This window comes from Chionomys nivalis, chromosome 1, assembly GCF_950005125.1.
Source record: "Chionomys nivalis chromosome 1, mChiNiv1.1, whole genome shotgun sequence".
In the NCBI taxonomy this organism is placed as follows: Eukaryota; Metazoa; Chordata; class Mammalia; order Rodentia; family Cricetidae; genus Chionomys; species Chionomys nivalis.
In genome coordinates, this window is record NC_080086.1 from 67,329,611 (window position 1) to 67,344,522 (window position 14,912).

Below are 14,912 nucleotides of genomic sequence, written 5' to 3' on the forward strand. Positions count from 1 at the left end.
TAGGTCCTTTGTAACTCCCGACAAGGGGACGGAATAGAACCAGTTCTCCTCGGCGTCGGCAAGTAGTGGGGAAAGTTCTTAGCAATTCAGATTTAGGCTGACTACGCCCACCAGGATCCGGAAACAGGGTGCCTCGGAACCTATTTACCGGAAAACCTATTAGGAACAGTCCGGAGTGGCGAGCTTTGTTTCTGAGGGGACGGTCTTCCTGTACGGACTGAAGACTGATGGTGAGTTCCGCCTGCGCGAATGGCAGCTCTTTCTTCGCCGTCACAGTTTTGTTGGCGTTGTGTGCATCTCTTGTTGCCAGTGTTTGTCGCGAGCCCTCCCAGGCCTCGGGTGGAGAGCAATGTAACTTCAGAATCGCCGGTCGTGCGGGAAGGCCGCTCGGTTCCTCGCTCCTGGGCGACCCCTGCAGGCGGTGTCCGAGGCAGATGCAGGAAGAGCCGCGTGCGGACCGCGAAGCCCCGGGGAGGCCCCAGCACTGGGAGGGAGGCTCGTGGGAGAACTGCCGGGCGGTGCCCTGGACAGGGACCTTGGCGGGAGGGACCGAGGAAGGGAGACCGGGGACAGGGACACCCGGTTGGGAAATCTGGCCTCTGAAAAGAGAGGCAGGACATCGGGCGGGGGAGGAGTCAAGCACAGAAGCTACCTGTGGAAACCGGTGCCATAAAGTTAGGGCTTTTGCTTCAGCTTTGATAACTCCTGAAGGACCCCGTGACCATCCTGATAGGCTAGGATTTCATTACTGGTGCGCAGGACCCTGATGAAAACGCTCTTGGGGTGCTGTTGATGGGGTGAGTCAGGACGCGGGCACTCGACCTTGTGTAACAGTTTGAGGCATCTGCATTGAACTACCTTCTGTTGCTAATACTACAATTTTGCTAATACCTCATGAGGTGAGGTGTTGTTTGTTTTGTTTTTGGGGGCAGGGTCTCTCTGTGTAACCAAGACAGTTCTGGAACTTAAGTCTGTAGACCAAGCTGGCCTGGAACTCAGAGATCTGCCTGCCTCCTAGTCAGGGAGCAGGTTAGAAGGCTAGGAAAACTTGCATATATAATAGATACGCTCTGGAGATATAAACCATTATTTTGATAATAATATTACTGGGTTAAAGATTTTTTTAGTTCAAAGTCCTAATTGCTCTGGAGATAAATTATTAACTTTATAATCATGAGTGGATTAATGATTTTGAGTGCAAAGTCCTAACATCTTCTGAAGTCTCCACGTGGCCCCACTTTTAAAGCTCTCACAGTGGGAGCTGATTTCAATATGAATTTTGCAGGCCTCAAACCAGATCAATATTAAATGATGATTCCATGTTTCTGGCCAAAGTGACTCTTTTTTTTAAAAAAAAATATTTATTTATTACGTATATAATATTTTGTCCGCGTGTATGCCTGCAGACTAGAAGAGGGCACCAGACCTCATTACAGATGGTTGTAAGCCACCATGTGATTGCTGGGAATTGAACTCAGGACCTTTGGAAGAGCAGGCAATGCTCTTAACCACTGAGCCATCTCTCCATCCCCCGGAAGTGACTCTTACACCAAACCAGAACAGACTATTCTGAGGCTAAGACTTCTTCTCCCTTACTGTGAAAAGTCAGGCCAGGGTTTAATTCCAATGCCCACACTGCAGTTTACATAAGTCTATTACTCTAGTTGCATTGAATCCTTTCCTGTGGCTGCCACAGGTACCAGGCAAGAATCCAGTATACAGACATATGTGCAGGCAAACACTCAAGTAAAATGGTTTTGTGAAATGGATATTTAAACAGGGAACATCATTTTCCCCCTGATTATACATACTTAGCTTTTGTTTGATGACTATAGAAAGTTCATAACATGTACAACATAATATTTTAAGAGCACAATAAAAATCACCTAATAATTTCAGTACTCAAGATGTCTATGTTTTGTTGTTTCCTGCAGTTTTTCTGTTCATGTTTTTGTATGACAGATCATACCGATCATATCGTACCAGATCCTTCCTTAATTTGATGCCAACATGGAAAAAACTCTCAGGACATTATTCACAAAACTCTGCTTTTTTATAACAGAAACCCTCAGACATAATTCTAGAAAAACAGAAATAACTTTCTATTATGTTTAAGTTTTATGTTTTTTAATTTTAATATTTTATTTGTATGGATGTATGGGTACTGTGTGTCTGGAACCAATGGTGGTCAGAAAAGGGCATTGGTTGGGACTGGAGACACAGATGGTTGTGAACCCCCGCGTGAGTGTTGGGAATCAAACCCTGGCCTTCGAGAGCAGCTGCCAGCTCTGACCCTGTATTGTTGCTTTGTTTTCTGAGGCTGGATCTCTTGAATCTCAAGCCAGCCTGGAACTGCATGGAGCTTTGTAGTTGAGTGTGACTTTAATATTTTTTCAAATGAGAGTGTAACTTGACACACATTTAATGAAATAAAATAGGATGGGTGTAAACAAGGAAAACACTCAGGAGGAAGGGCCGGTGCCATTTTGTTTGTAGGGAGGAAGGAGTCAGAAACTGGAACAAACTGGGATGTTGAGGAGGATGTTCCAGGACTGCCCCCAAAGTAACTAGGGACATAGTATTAAGATTCAGGTGCCAAAGTTAACTATGACCCACTTAATCTGCACGTGTAATAGTGCAAAATTCTGTTAAGTGTAAGAAGTTTTGCATTCAATATATACGGTTGTTTGCTTTTCAGAAAGTGACTGGGCAACTTTTAGAAGTGGTTTCTGTTAGCAAATACTAGAAATTGTCAAGTACTGTTAACTAGCTGTGCTGTGCTCAGCACCAGTAAGCTGCTTCAGGAAGTGTGCCGTTCAGTGTAACATGGAAATAACGTGTTTTAGTTGTGGGCTTAGATATGTTGGCTAACTCATCTCTGCAGCCAAAACTTGAGGCTTTTCAAAGGAAGTAGTACTTATATTTTGGGTTTTATTCTAGATGCTCACTGTAGTTTTGCTTTTGTTTTTGTGACAGGATCTCACTGTGTAGTTCTGACTGTCCTGGAACTCACTGGACTTTTTTTATGTTAACAGATGTGTAGTTTATAAGATTATCTTGTTACTCTAACCGCCAGCTTGAAAATAGCCTTCAGAGTCACCTGAGAAGGGAGTCTCAGCTGAGGGATTGTGCAGCTCATACCGGTCTGTTGACCTGTCATGATGGACTGCCTTGACTCTTGCGATGTAGAAGGGCCTAGCTCACTGAGGGCAACACAATCCCCGGGCACATGGTCCTAGACTGCATTAAAACCGCCAACTAAGCAGCAGCTGGTGACTGAGTCAGCAAGCAGTGTTCCTCTGTCGTTTCTGCCTTTGGGTTCCTGGACGTGTAAGCCCAATAAATCCTTTCCTCCCTCAGCTGCTTCTGGTCAGAATGTTTCATGACAGCAGCAGAAATGAAGCTAGGACAGAATCAGGAAAGTAGAATGCAAGGATTTTGTTAAGTTGGTTACAGATGAGTGTACTTTCACAAGCATTTCTAGGTCGTGGGGAATGGAGGTACAGAGCAAATCTAGGATGGCGAGAGTGTCAGGAGAGAGACACAGAGAGGAAACCAGTGGGGAAGATGGATGCTATCTTTGACATGTAACAACCTGCTGTGGTCTTTTCCTTTTGTCCAGTAGTGTCCTCGTTGTCTAGGAAATGCAGTTATCTCAGCAGCTGGACCTGTTTCCTGAATGCAGAGTGACCCTTCTGTTATTTAAAGATGTAAAAAATGCAGGAGACTTGAGAAAAAAGGCCATGGAAGGATCTCTCAATGGCTCATTGATAAACCCTCATGTGGTAAGTACAAAATATGAGAATGAATTTACCATGCCAGGCATTTAAGAATATGTTAATTTTACCTTAAATTTCTCATATATTGAGGTAGAAAATATTGGCTCTAGTCACACTTGGTGTTTTAAGTTTAAAACATCATATACTGTCTGAAGGGCTCAGTAATACTGGTCTCTTCTTAATCACTGCGAATTTCTCCTTTCCAGCCAACCAGCATCCATCACCCCAGTACCTCAAAGGTTTCTATCAGTAGTGCTGGTCTCTTAATCATGGCTGACTCCTCAGTCCCAGCTTTGAGATACCAGAGTTTTCATACGGAAGGCCCTGTAGAGCCTTTGCTTCCTCTGAAACTTCACAAGCCGGGCCTCCATCATCTGTATTGCTCTCAGCTTCTCTCCCAAGATCCACAAAACAGCGCACTGAGCTCTTAACTCTTGGTGGATTTTCTAGGCCACAGTTAGAAAGTCTTTGTCCAATCCTCCCCACAACAACACGGTCAGGTCTGTGGCGGCAGTACTCCGCCATCCTGCCACCAGCTTCTTCCTGGTTAGGTTACAGCTGCTGCAATGAAACAGCGTGACCAAAGCAGCGTGGGAGGAGAGGGTTTATTTGACTCCCATTTCCATATTACTGTTCATTGTCAAAGGACTTCAGACAGGAACTCAAAGGGCTGGATCCTGGAGGTAGGAGCTGACACAGAGGCCTTGGAGGGGTGCTGTTTAACACTGGTTTCCCATGACTTGCTCAGCCTGCTTTCTTATGGAACCCAGGAGCACCTGCCCTGGGTGCCACCACCCACCGTGAGCTGGGCCCCCTCACATCAACAACTCGTTATGAAAACGTCTGCCAATAGCCTGATCTTACTGAGACATTTTCTCAATTGAGGCCCCCTCCTCTCCAGTGACTCCAGCTTGTGTCAAATTGACATAAAACTAGCCAGTACACCCCCAGTTCATCCTGAACAATCCACCAATATGAGAACCAATTATTCAAGTGTAGGAGCCTATGGGGACCATTCTCGTTCAAACTAGCACAGTGGCAGAGTGGTTAATAGCGCACATTAAGACCCGAGCTTCCTACTGTGACTGAGAAAGACACAGCCATCTTTGGTACATAAAGATGAGTGCTGTGTGTCCATGGTGCATATCCTAACATGACCGTCAGTTTTCCTTCAAGGGGAGGACTGTGCATTGTTTTCCTCTGCTATGTAAAACAGGTACCAACTTGCTTGGTTCCCACATGGTAACAACAGGGCTGGGATGGAACACCTCACCCAGATATGACTCCGCATCCCCCCCAGGCATCTTTGCCTTGGATACCTCATCTGTTACACAAGTACACTGATATCATTGAATACTGTGAAGTTTAGGATTGGGCCTGTTCCGTATTAGGCTTCAATAATCTTGCAGCTTTGAAGTTTTGTATTTTACACAGGCTTTCATATGTGTGTGTGCGTGTGTGTATGCACATGTGTGCATGTGTGTGTGTCTATGCATGTGTGTGCGTGTGTGTGTGTGTGTGTGTGTGTTTTGCAGCAGCTCTTTCAAATACCATAAGAATGGTGATCCACTGAACGGCTGGACTAGAGTTACCTCAGACAGGGCACATGGTGCGGTGCGGGAAGCTGCGGATTCTCTGTGCTAATCCTTGTTTTCTCTCTGGTAGATTGTCGATCCATTTCAGGTACTGGTGGCAGCAAACAAAGCCGTTCATCTCCACAAGCTGGGAAAAATGAAGACAAGAACTCTGTCTACTGAAATTATCTTCAACCTCTCCCCTAATAACAACGTAATGTGGTGACTCTTTATTTCCGTTGTCTCGTCATGGAAGCAGGTCCCCCTCCTGCAGTGTAGCTCCGGGGTCAGAGTCCTCCAAGACAGATGTTAGCACCAAGCCAGGGTAGTTATGTAGAGGGGTGGAGGCTGCCTGCCATTTACTGCTGCAGCCAGTGTGGAGTCAGTTTCCTGATCACCAAAGTTTAAACTACATGAGCTTGGTATTTTCTGCCCTGCCCACGTTGTCCTAAGTAGACCCATTGAACATTTTTGCTTAAGAAACTGGTAGAAGCCCACATGATAAAAGTGTGAGGTGTAGATGCATTTTGTGTCACTCTCCCTCTAAACTAGAGATGGAATGTGTGTTTTTATAGTCAGTACCAGAAGTTTCTGTAATCTGGTAGAGCAGTTGACACCTGCTCACTCATACACCAGGGCATAGAAAAACCCAAGGTTTAAAATCCTCATAAGGATGATCCCTCACCCCCACACGTGTGAGTGAATGCATGTCCCTGTGTGAGGTGTGCTCGTTCACGTGTTGAGCGCCACAGTGTTCTTGTGTGGAGCTCTAGAGGACGACCTCCGGTGGTCCTTGCTGTCTTCCAAAGGTCCCTCTTTTTCTCCACTGTGTACACCAGGCTATCTGGCCTTCAAGCTTCTTAGATTTTTGTGTCCCCAACTCCTATCTTGCTGTACGAGCACTGGGGTTTCAGACAACTCCTATTGTGCCTGTCTTTACAGGGGAGCTAGGGATTTGAACCACAATCCTCCCATTTGTGTGGTGAGTGCTTTACCCACTGAGCCATCTCCCCAGTCCAAGAGTGCTTTTCAAATGAAAGTTACCGAGGTGTTGACATTCTGTGTGTGACATGACAAAGATGTCTGAACTCTGCTGATGAAGTTTCTGTATTACTACTGTTGTTTAAGAACCACGTGCTAATATGATCAAAGGGAAGGTTAGGAAGCCTGTGGCAAGAATTAAACCACAGTTGGTTGGAAAGTTTATAAAATGCAGTCAGCACGGCAGCAGAGTCACCATTAATAGAGACACTGGAAACAATTGAAGACATCATATTCCTGCACAGGACACAGCTCTAGGGGCAGAAGAGACAGGTGCAGTCAGAGAAGCAGATGCATAGGACAAAAGTTAAGCTGCCGTAAGAAAAATGACAGTAGGAGTACAAATGATGACCTGGAAGGTCACCTGGAGGTAGGGGCACAGGTGTGCAAAGCCCAGAAGTCAGGGCTTGGTCCAGAGGAGCCAAGTGCAGCTGTGCACAGGGACAGCCATGGGAGGGGCTGGAAGGGAGTGTTGAAGGGCAAGGTGTGCATTGAGAAGAGGGACCCCAACTGAGCAGGCAGGGACTGGGCCACACACAAGACACTGCCTCATTTTCATTTCTTTTTCTTTTTTTTTTTTTTGTTTGTTTGTTTGTTTTGTTTTATCATAGATTTCAGAGGCTTTGAAAAAATTTGGTATCTCAGAAAGGGACACTTCGGTTCTGATTGTTTACGTTGACGAGGGAGATAAACAAATACACCAACAACACCTAATATCTCAAGTGGAAGGTCAGCAGGTGCCTTTGGAAAGCCTTCCAGAAATAACAAAGCTCTCAGAAGTCAGAAAGGTTTGTAGTGCACATTTTTACGAGCTCAGTAGATGAATTACACCGATGCTGGTTGCTCATTACTGTTATGAATTTTGAACTATTAACTCTTTAGTTAGCATGCAATAATGGTATTCATTCCATTTTTACAAAACCTATTTTTGCATTTACTCATCACTGCCTCCTCTCATTCCCATTACGTTTTGAACGTCTAAGAAATAGTGTGGGACTGGAGAGAAGACTCAGCAGTTAAGATCACTTGCTGTTATTCCTGAGGGCTTTGGTCTGATTCCCAGCATGCTCATAACCTTCTGTAATTCCATTTCCCAGGGATCTGATGCCATCTTCTGGCATTCATGGGAACTGCACACATGTAGTACTCATACATACATGCAAAACACCCTTACAAGTAAAATGAGGTTGAGAAATACTAAAATAACTTTACAGACCTTGGAAAGTATTGGTGGATGAGAAGAACTGGGACAGACAAGTTTGTAGAACAAATTCGAATGGAGTCACTGAGAACTATAAGAAAAGGGATCTCTTTCAATATGCAGTCACTGTATGAAGTTAATCCCTAGTGTGGGCTGTTTGATAGAATTGTGATTTGTGTGTTTAGGAGATTTGCTTTTTATATTAATAACTACAATTTTTAAAAAGGACAATTGATATGAGTGACCACCTATTTTGAACATTTTAAACATATATGTAATTTCAAATCATTAATGCCATATTAAAGTGATAATGCCACATATAAATGTGTGTAATAACAGTGACTGGACATGCCAGCACTCACAGATTTTCATACACTTTTACAGGCATATAAACTGTCACCACAAGAAGAGAGCATTGGGACATTATTGGATGCTATCATTTGTAGGATGTCAACAAAGGATGTTTTATAAGATTCCCAAAATACCAACCCACGATCTCAGAGTTAACCACTAGCTGTTCTTTCCTGGTTATGAAATTAACATATTCATGACTGAAAAGGGGAAAAAGAAACCACATCAGCCTGCTTTTTCACTTCTTAGAGATAATTTTTGTTGTGGTATTTCTCATTGTCTTCTAGTCTTCTGTTTATACTTCAATGTATTTTATTTTTATACAATTGAAATAAAAAGTGTAAGCACTTAATTACGGCTACAGTGTCCATGGTTCTTGCTCAGTGAGTCGTCCACCAGTTTGCATCTCCCCGTGGACTGCTGGTTTGTCCACGTGGCTCCTCTCAGCTTCTGGATCCTTGTTATTTTATGTGTAAGAATTTCTTTAACTCTAAACATGGTGTGGTGACTCAATCCTCCATCCCAGGTACTCAGGAGGCTGAGTCAGGAGAAAGCCACAAGTTTGAGGTCAGCCAGAGATATACCACAAGTTCCAGAACAGCCTATAGTACTATGTCAAATTCTATCTCAAATAAATAAACCCCTTCTCATAACAACATTAGGTGTGTATGTCTTAGTGCACTACAAGTAAAATAGTATAGAAATATTGACTAAGTCTCAGAATCATGTAACTAGTATTTAACCATATTTGATGGTTTCATTTTTCTTTCACTTTATCTTTTATTTTGAATGTATTAGTGAAGATAGGCTTAGTCAACGGTTAGCAAAGCCTTCTGAAGAGCCAGAGTTTTTTCTCCTCAAAGGCTGTCTGGCCCCTGCTGCACTTAACTCTATACCACCCTTGTAGTCTGACAGCCAGCACCGAGGACACGCCTCTCTCCAGTAAACCTTGAACAGGTAGTGTGCAGTGCTGGAGTTGGGGTGTGGCCTATGGACTGGGGGTTGGTGAGGCCACAGTGACAGCCAGTCCAAAGCTCACTGGCTCTTATCTCCATGGCACTGGGATCAGAAGAAAAACCCCAACAGGGGTCTAGGAGCCCTCTCTGCTGGAGGCCTTCTGGCCTGGGCTTTTAGGTTGTTACATAACTGAACGGGAGCTCTGGGAATGGCATAGTAACTTAAATACATGGAAGTGGCAGGTACTATTCACCTCATTTCATTCAAACAGCTTCAAAAACAGTGACTCCATGTTCTTCCCATATGCAGTCAGTTCCATCTTTTGTTCCCCTCTTGAACTTCAAAGCCATGGTGGCCTCTCACAGTTCAGTTCTGGGTTGTTCTCTAGGTACCCCATACCCAGAATCCCCTTCTCAATGCACCTGACTATGCTGGGGGGCAGAGGATGATGCAGAGCAAGTGAAACTTGCCCAGGATTGTCTCAAAGGAAAGAAGTCTTGATTCTCTTCCAGCTATGATGGAGAGATGCTGCATGGTGTCAGCATCCTGCCTTATGGGCTGTCACAAGGGACCACATTGGTTGTGTACTGGAACTTTAGCTCAGGGGCGTGCAGACCCCTCTTGTGGATACTGGTGGTTGTTGGGTGATATAGAAGATCTCCCAGAAGTCCAAGGAGGCTGTCCTGGGTGAGGATGGACAGAATTCCTACTGTGGTGACCATCAAGGCCAGAGTCAAGGAGAGCCATGTAGCAAGAAAGAGTGAGGCATATAACCCCAGTAATCAAGTCACCTGTGTTTGGAGTGACGTAGCCAGGAGTCTCTGTGTAGTTGAAATTGGTCCATGATGAGGTTTGCCAGCAGTCCAGGGCAGCCTTGATTTGGCTGACTCCTCTGGAGTTTAGCTGTTATCGGTAGTAATGCCAGGATGAAAAAGCAGCGCCAGTATTGCCCAGTGACACAATTTACTGGCTCACAGGTGCCTAGAACTCTGTGATCAGCAGTCTCTAGCCTAGGCTGGGAGACATGACAATGTTGTAATATGAGCGGCGGGGCTGCGTCCCCGGCACCCGGCCACCCGCATGGCTTATGCCCCAAAATAATTACACAGAAACTATATTCTTTTAATCACTGCCTGGCCCATTAGTTCCAGCCTCTTACTGGCTAGCTCTTACATATTGATCTAACCCATTTCTAATATTCTGTGTAGTACCACGAGCTGGCTTACCAGGAAAGATCTTAACCTGCGTCTGTCTGGAGTGGGAGAATCATGGCGACTCCTGACTCAGCTTCTTTCTCCCAGCCTTCTGTTCTGTTTACTCCACCCACCTAAGGGTTGACCTATCAAATGGACCTAGGCAGTTTCTTTATTAATTAACCAATGAAAGCAACAGATTATAAAGAAATCACTCCCACATCATGACAAGATACCCCACCCGCATCTTAATACCCCAGTGTTACAGATGAACTAGCTGAAAGAGCCACAGCCTTGCATGTATAGACTCAGAGCCACATCCTAGCGCAGCCTGTATCAGGGTTGTAAGATGGTACAAGCAGGCACCTGAGTCTCTGGAATCCTTGGACCTTTGAAGTCAGACTGGGTCCAACCTAGATTCCAGGAGTGTGCGCTGTAGGATGCTTCCATTCCCGAATCCACTTGGAAGTGCAGAGCTGTATGCTTGGCCTCCCTAAAGTGGTGCTGCCCTGTGAGACTACCCACAACAGCTCTACAAGCCTGGCCACCATGACGTGTCAGTTACATCCCGGTCTTCCCCATAGAATCAGTCCTCAGCTGTCCTAGCCAACTTCCCACCCTGCCATGACAAAACATCTGTTGGGTCTTCTCTCAGTTCCACGCCCAGCTTCTGGTCTGGGACCCTGCAAATCTTGTAAGCACAGACTACATTTGTCCCCGAGTCTAGCATGTCCTCAGCTGACACCTGCAGTGCTTGGAAATCCCTTGTTTGCTTCTGCCTCGCCTTAGCATGCCTGCTCTGCAAAGCCTCTGACCTTGCCAAGCTGACCTGTTGGGACAAGACAGCACACAGATATCTGACACTTTCAGCCGACTTAGATGCTCCCACATGTGTGCTGAGGCTAGGTGAGCTCCCCCTCCAGCCCTATGGAAACATCTGGCCCACAAACTCAAAAGTGAAATACAAGCATTAGTATTTTACATTGTCCATAATGCATCATTAATATGGGGCTAGGTGTATGAAAAGGCACCACAGAAACCAAGAGTGTGTTAGAACCCTCAAAAACCCCAATACAGCAATCACAGGCATTAGAATCTGGTGTGCACCAGCAAGGAGCTTTTATTGTTCATTACACTGACATGACAGGGTTCACTGGTTCCTGGAACATGAAGCAGGGCCTGTTTGCTGCACAGGAGCTAAGATCCAAGTCCCGCTTACTAGGCAGAAGGGAGGGAATATTTTAATTGAATTGTAGGGTTATCAACTAACCTCCAGTACATACTCAAGAAGTACCGATCTGTTCTCCTGAAGCCCATGCTCAGGTAGAGGGCCATAGCACCTCGCTGCAAGACACTGGTCCCAAGGACGACATCACTGCAACCCTGGTCCCGTGCAAACTGGAGGACAGTTCTAACCAGTGCTTTTGCAATTCCCTGTCCACGGTGCTGTGAGGACACAGACAAGTGAAAGAGCTCCAGCTGCTTCATCCCTAATGGGGAATCCTTGACTGGCAGACAGCCCACGATGCCCACCACCTCTCCCCCAGACTCAGCCACCCAGAAAGAGCCATGTGCATTCAGGTAGGACTTGGTGATGTCAATCATGTCTGTGTGCAAACACTTGGCCACATACTCCTTCCAGGGCTGTCTGGCAAGGAGCTGCACAAGAAGGAGCACAAAGAAGATGCTCATAGCAGCTAGCAGCCAGGAGCCAGACACCAGGACCATGGCAAGGGGCACCCCAAGTAAGAGAAGGAGGGTTCGGGACAGGGTCAGCAGGTGGCGGAAGGTGGTGGGGATGTGCTCTTCCATGCCACTTATGAACAAATCCAGGACACTTTTATAGTCTCTGTCCTGGTACTGGCGGATGTGAATAGGAGCCATGGGAGATTTCTGGGTCTCAAATCTCGGCATCCGGGAGAGACAGGTATACCTGCCTGGCACTTTTCCTGAGGCCTGAAGAGGAAAGAAACCATGTAAGTGACCTGACCTTCTGCCTCCCAACCTCCCAAGACCCATTTAGCCTCTCTTCAAGGGTGTATCTTTCTGCTGTCACCAGACAGGAAGCAGACACAAACACTGGGAGCATGTCTGTCCAGCAACACCTGACTCCATCCTTCTTCACCCTTCTAGAAGCCTTCTGCAGCTCTGGGTACATAAACAAGCCCAGTGCTGCAGGTGGACCCCATGCACCCATTAGGTCACTGTCTGTGGACTGTGCATTACAGGCATTGTGTTTCCAGGTGTTTCCTGCAGATCTCCTTCCCAAGCATTGTAAAACTTTAGGTTACAGAGCTGGCAGAAATCAACAAACAAAACCACCCATTGCTGCAAACCCTTATCCTTGGGCCCTCGGCAGTTCTAGGACTCCAGTCCCACGCTGAGACCCTCCCCACAGTGCTGCCAGTCTTACCTGCTACTGCACAACCAGAGTGTCTGGAAGGACATCAGCCTCTGGTCGCATGCAGCACAGATAGCCTGAGTCTGCCTAACAACTGGTGAGCAGATCTGAGTTGGCACCTCACGGGTTGGCTCCTGGATATTTGTCAATCAGAAAGCCCAGGGTCACAGAGTTCTCCAGTGACAGGAGGGAGGCCACCCTCATTCACCTTGTGAACTCTGGGTTAATAATTTGTAGATCACAGTAGAATGTAGATGCTCAACAGTTTTCACCTCCATGGAAGGTCTGTCACCTGCACTGTTCCCTTCAGACTGCAGCCATCTCTGCCCTTTTCAAGGCCAGCCTGGCCCTGCACATAACTGCTCAGAACAGCCTGGTGTTGGGACGCACACACACTGGGCTCCCATGTCCTGCCACAGCAACAGGTCCTATAGCTGGACTTTTCTCTGTCCACGCTGTGCCTGGTCCTGTAAAACAAACCCTAGGGGACCCCACACTGCCCTTCTGCCCCTGCTCCTCACCGCCAGTCTCAGTCAGCGCTAGTGTCCTTTTCAGCCCCAGCTATGGCGCCATCCAGATGGCGGGCACTAGACAGGGCACAGCTGCCTGAGTTCGGGACCTGCTCAGAGCTTGAACATCATGCTTCCCACATGGGTGAGCTGAGGTGTTGCTTCCCTACAAGTGAGAGCGATGTCTGTTTCTACAAAGTGTCCCTGTGGAAGGTGTTTTCTGCCTCTACCTCCAACCTTGACCTTAAGGCCAGTGAGAGCTTTACTGGCCCCATTTTCTCCAGGCCCACTGTGACAAGCAAGCTCTCTGCGAGGCGTAAAGGAGGCTATCTATGGTAGACAGAGTCTTACTTTGAGAAAGTTTCAGAACTAAGTAATTAGGGGACAAGGAACAGGATGCTAGTCATTGTGTCTATCTCAGCTGTAGGGAGGGGCGAATGGGACACTCTCAGAACTGACAAGGTCCAGTGGAGAAGATGCTGGGATGTCAGCACAGTGAGGCTTCTCAGAAGGATGAGCAGAGCAGAGCCAACACCTCAGAAAAGGTTCATCTCCTGAGCAGGGAGGGGAGAGAGGCAGGGAAGCTCCTGAGACAGCCCTTGGGAAGAGAGTCCTTAAAGGCACACGTGTCTACACCATCAGGGACCGGGCTATACAGGACCCAGAACACAGTCAAGTGCATATTCCGTTCCAGATGCACGTGAGGCCATGAGGATGCATTTTAGTGGGGAAACAAAGTGACAAGTGTAGTAGTGTGGGCATGTGTGTGGTCCTTGCTAAACCAGGGTCCCAGGAGTGCAGGTGGCATGCTGCAGATGCCCCAGGCCAACAAGATGTCTTGAAAATTCAGTCAGTCAGTCTGAGGTCCCAAGACAAAACCTGTCAATAGTTGAGAGTTAGGCACAATGAGAAGCACTTTGTTCCCTAATTGCTTAAAGGTCTTGTTTGTCCAAAACACTGTGGGCTTAGCTGGGTTATTGTTTGCAAGGGAGCCTCGTTCAGTATAGACTGAGGAGACACCAGCACTAGCTGAGCGCGGAAGATTCGTGTGCCCTGTCCATTAGGACACAGGCCAGACAGGGACATCTGCACCACTTGAGGGCATTTAGTGCAGAAATGACCAGGGTCAGCACCAGTCAGCTAGGGATAAGCAGGACAGCTTCACAGCCTGCAGCAGAGCATCTGGGCTCACTCTTGGCTCTGGGTATGACTCAGCAGAAAACCCTGGCTTTCCTCCCCAGCACTGCCTTCCCTCCCCAGAAGACAGCTGTGATGCTGACAGCAATGGAAAGAGCAAGGACAGGTTACATTACCTGAGAGCAAAGCAGGGGAGACACGGCTAAACTGTGGAGTTTTTATTTTGCAAAACAGAAAGGATTTTTTTTTTCAGCAAAAAAGAAAGTTCTTGGTCACTGAAAGATGAACCAAAAGTGTTAACTCTTGTTGTTGTTGTAATTATTTGGGTTTCTGAAAGGTTTCATCATGTAGCCTAGACTGTTCTGGACTCACAAACTCTTGGTCCTCCCTCACAAGGGCTTGGATTAGACATGCAGCACTAACAGGTTTTTAAAAAACCTAAATAGAAAAAGCATTGAAAAGAACAAATACCACAAAGTTAAATTTCTTTTCTGATTTTCTGGAATAGTGTAAGCAGTTTTATTTTTAAGGGTTGGGGGAAAAGTTTCTTGATACACATTCTATCTTTTTTCTTGCTAATGTCAAATAAAAGGGCACAGAAAGCTATGGTCAATATCGCCGCGGACTGAGTCTCTTGGAGATCGAAGACCGAGGGATAACAGGGGTGAAGGCTTAGGAGAACCCAGGATTCGGCGAATGACAGACAGACACAACTCTAATGAGATCTGAATCTGCTGCAACTTTACTAAAATTCAAGCATCACTTTTAA

The 14,912-nt window shown here is 46.4% G+C and overlaps 2 protein-coding genes across 9 annotated transcripts; one reads left to right on the top strand and one right to left on the bottom strand.

The window, feature by feature from the left end:
• Nucleotides 1-132: 132 nt before the first annotated feature.
• On the top strand, nt 133-8,302 carry Tprkb (TP53RK binding protein). 7 transcript variants are annotated; one of them, XM_057779734.1, is made up of 5 exons: nt 133-230; nt 3,623-3,785; nt 5,445-5,567; nt 7,006-7,182; nt 7,980-8,302. In XM_057779734.1, exons 2-5 carry the CDS (start codon nt 3,645-3,647, stop codon nt 8,064-8,066), a joined length of 528 nt encoding a protein of 175 aa, XP_057635717.1. In that variant the 5' UTR covers nt 133-230; nt 3,623-3,644; the 3' UTR covers nt 8,067-8,302. The 7 variants fall into 7 exon arrangements, with proteins under 7 accessions (XP_057635717.1, XP_057635760.1, XP_057635711.1 ...); XM_057779777.1 differs by having other exon boundaries at nt 205-230; nt 3,626-3,785; XM_057779728.1 differs by lacking the exon at nt 133-230 and adding an exon at nt 240-318.
• A 3,012-nt stretch (nt 8,303-11,314) lies between these two features.
• LOC130883339 (probable N-acetyltransferase CML1) lies at nt 11,315-12,817 on the bottom strand. 2 transcript variants are annotated; one of them, XM_057783556.1, is made up of 2 exons: nt 12,790-12,817; nt 11,315-12,052 (listed from the first exon to the last, which is right to left on the bottom strand). In XM_057783556.1, the coding sequence occupies exon 2, from the start codon at nt 12,008-12,010 to the stop codon at nt 11,315-11,317; it is 696 nt and encodes a 231-aa protein (XP_057639539.1). In that variant the 5' UTR covers nt 12,011-12,052; nt 12,790-12,817. The 2 variants fall into 2 exon arrangements, with proteins under 2 accessions (XP_057639539.1, XP_057639548.1); XM_057783565.1 differs by lacking the exon at nt 12,790-12,817 and adding an exon at nt 12,510-12,522.
• Nucleotides 12,818-14,912: the final 2,095 nt, after the last annotated feature.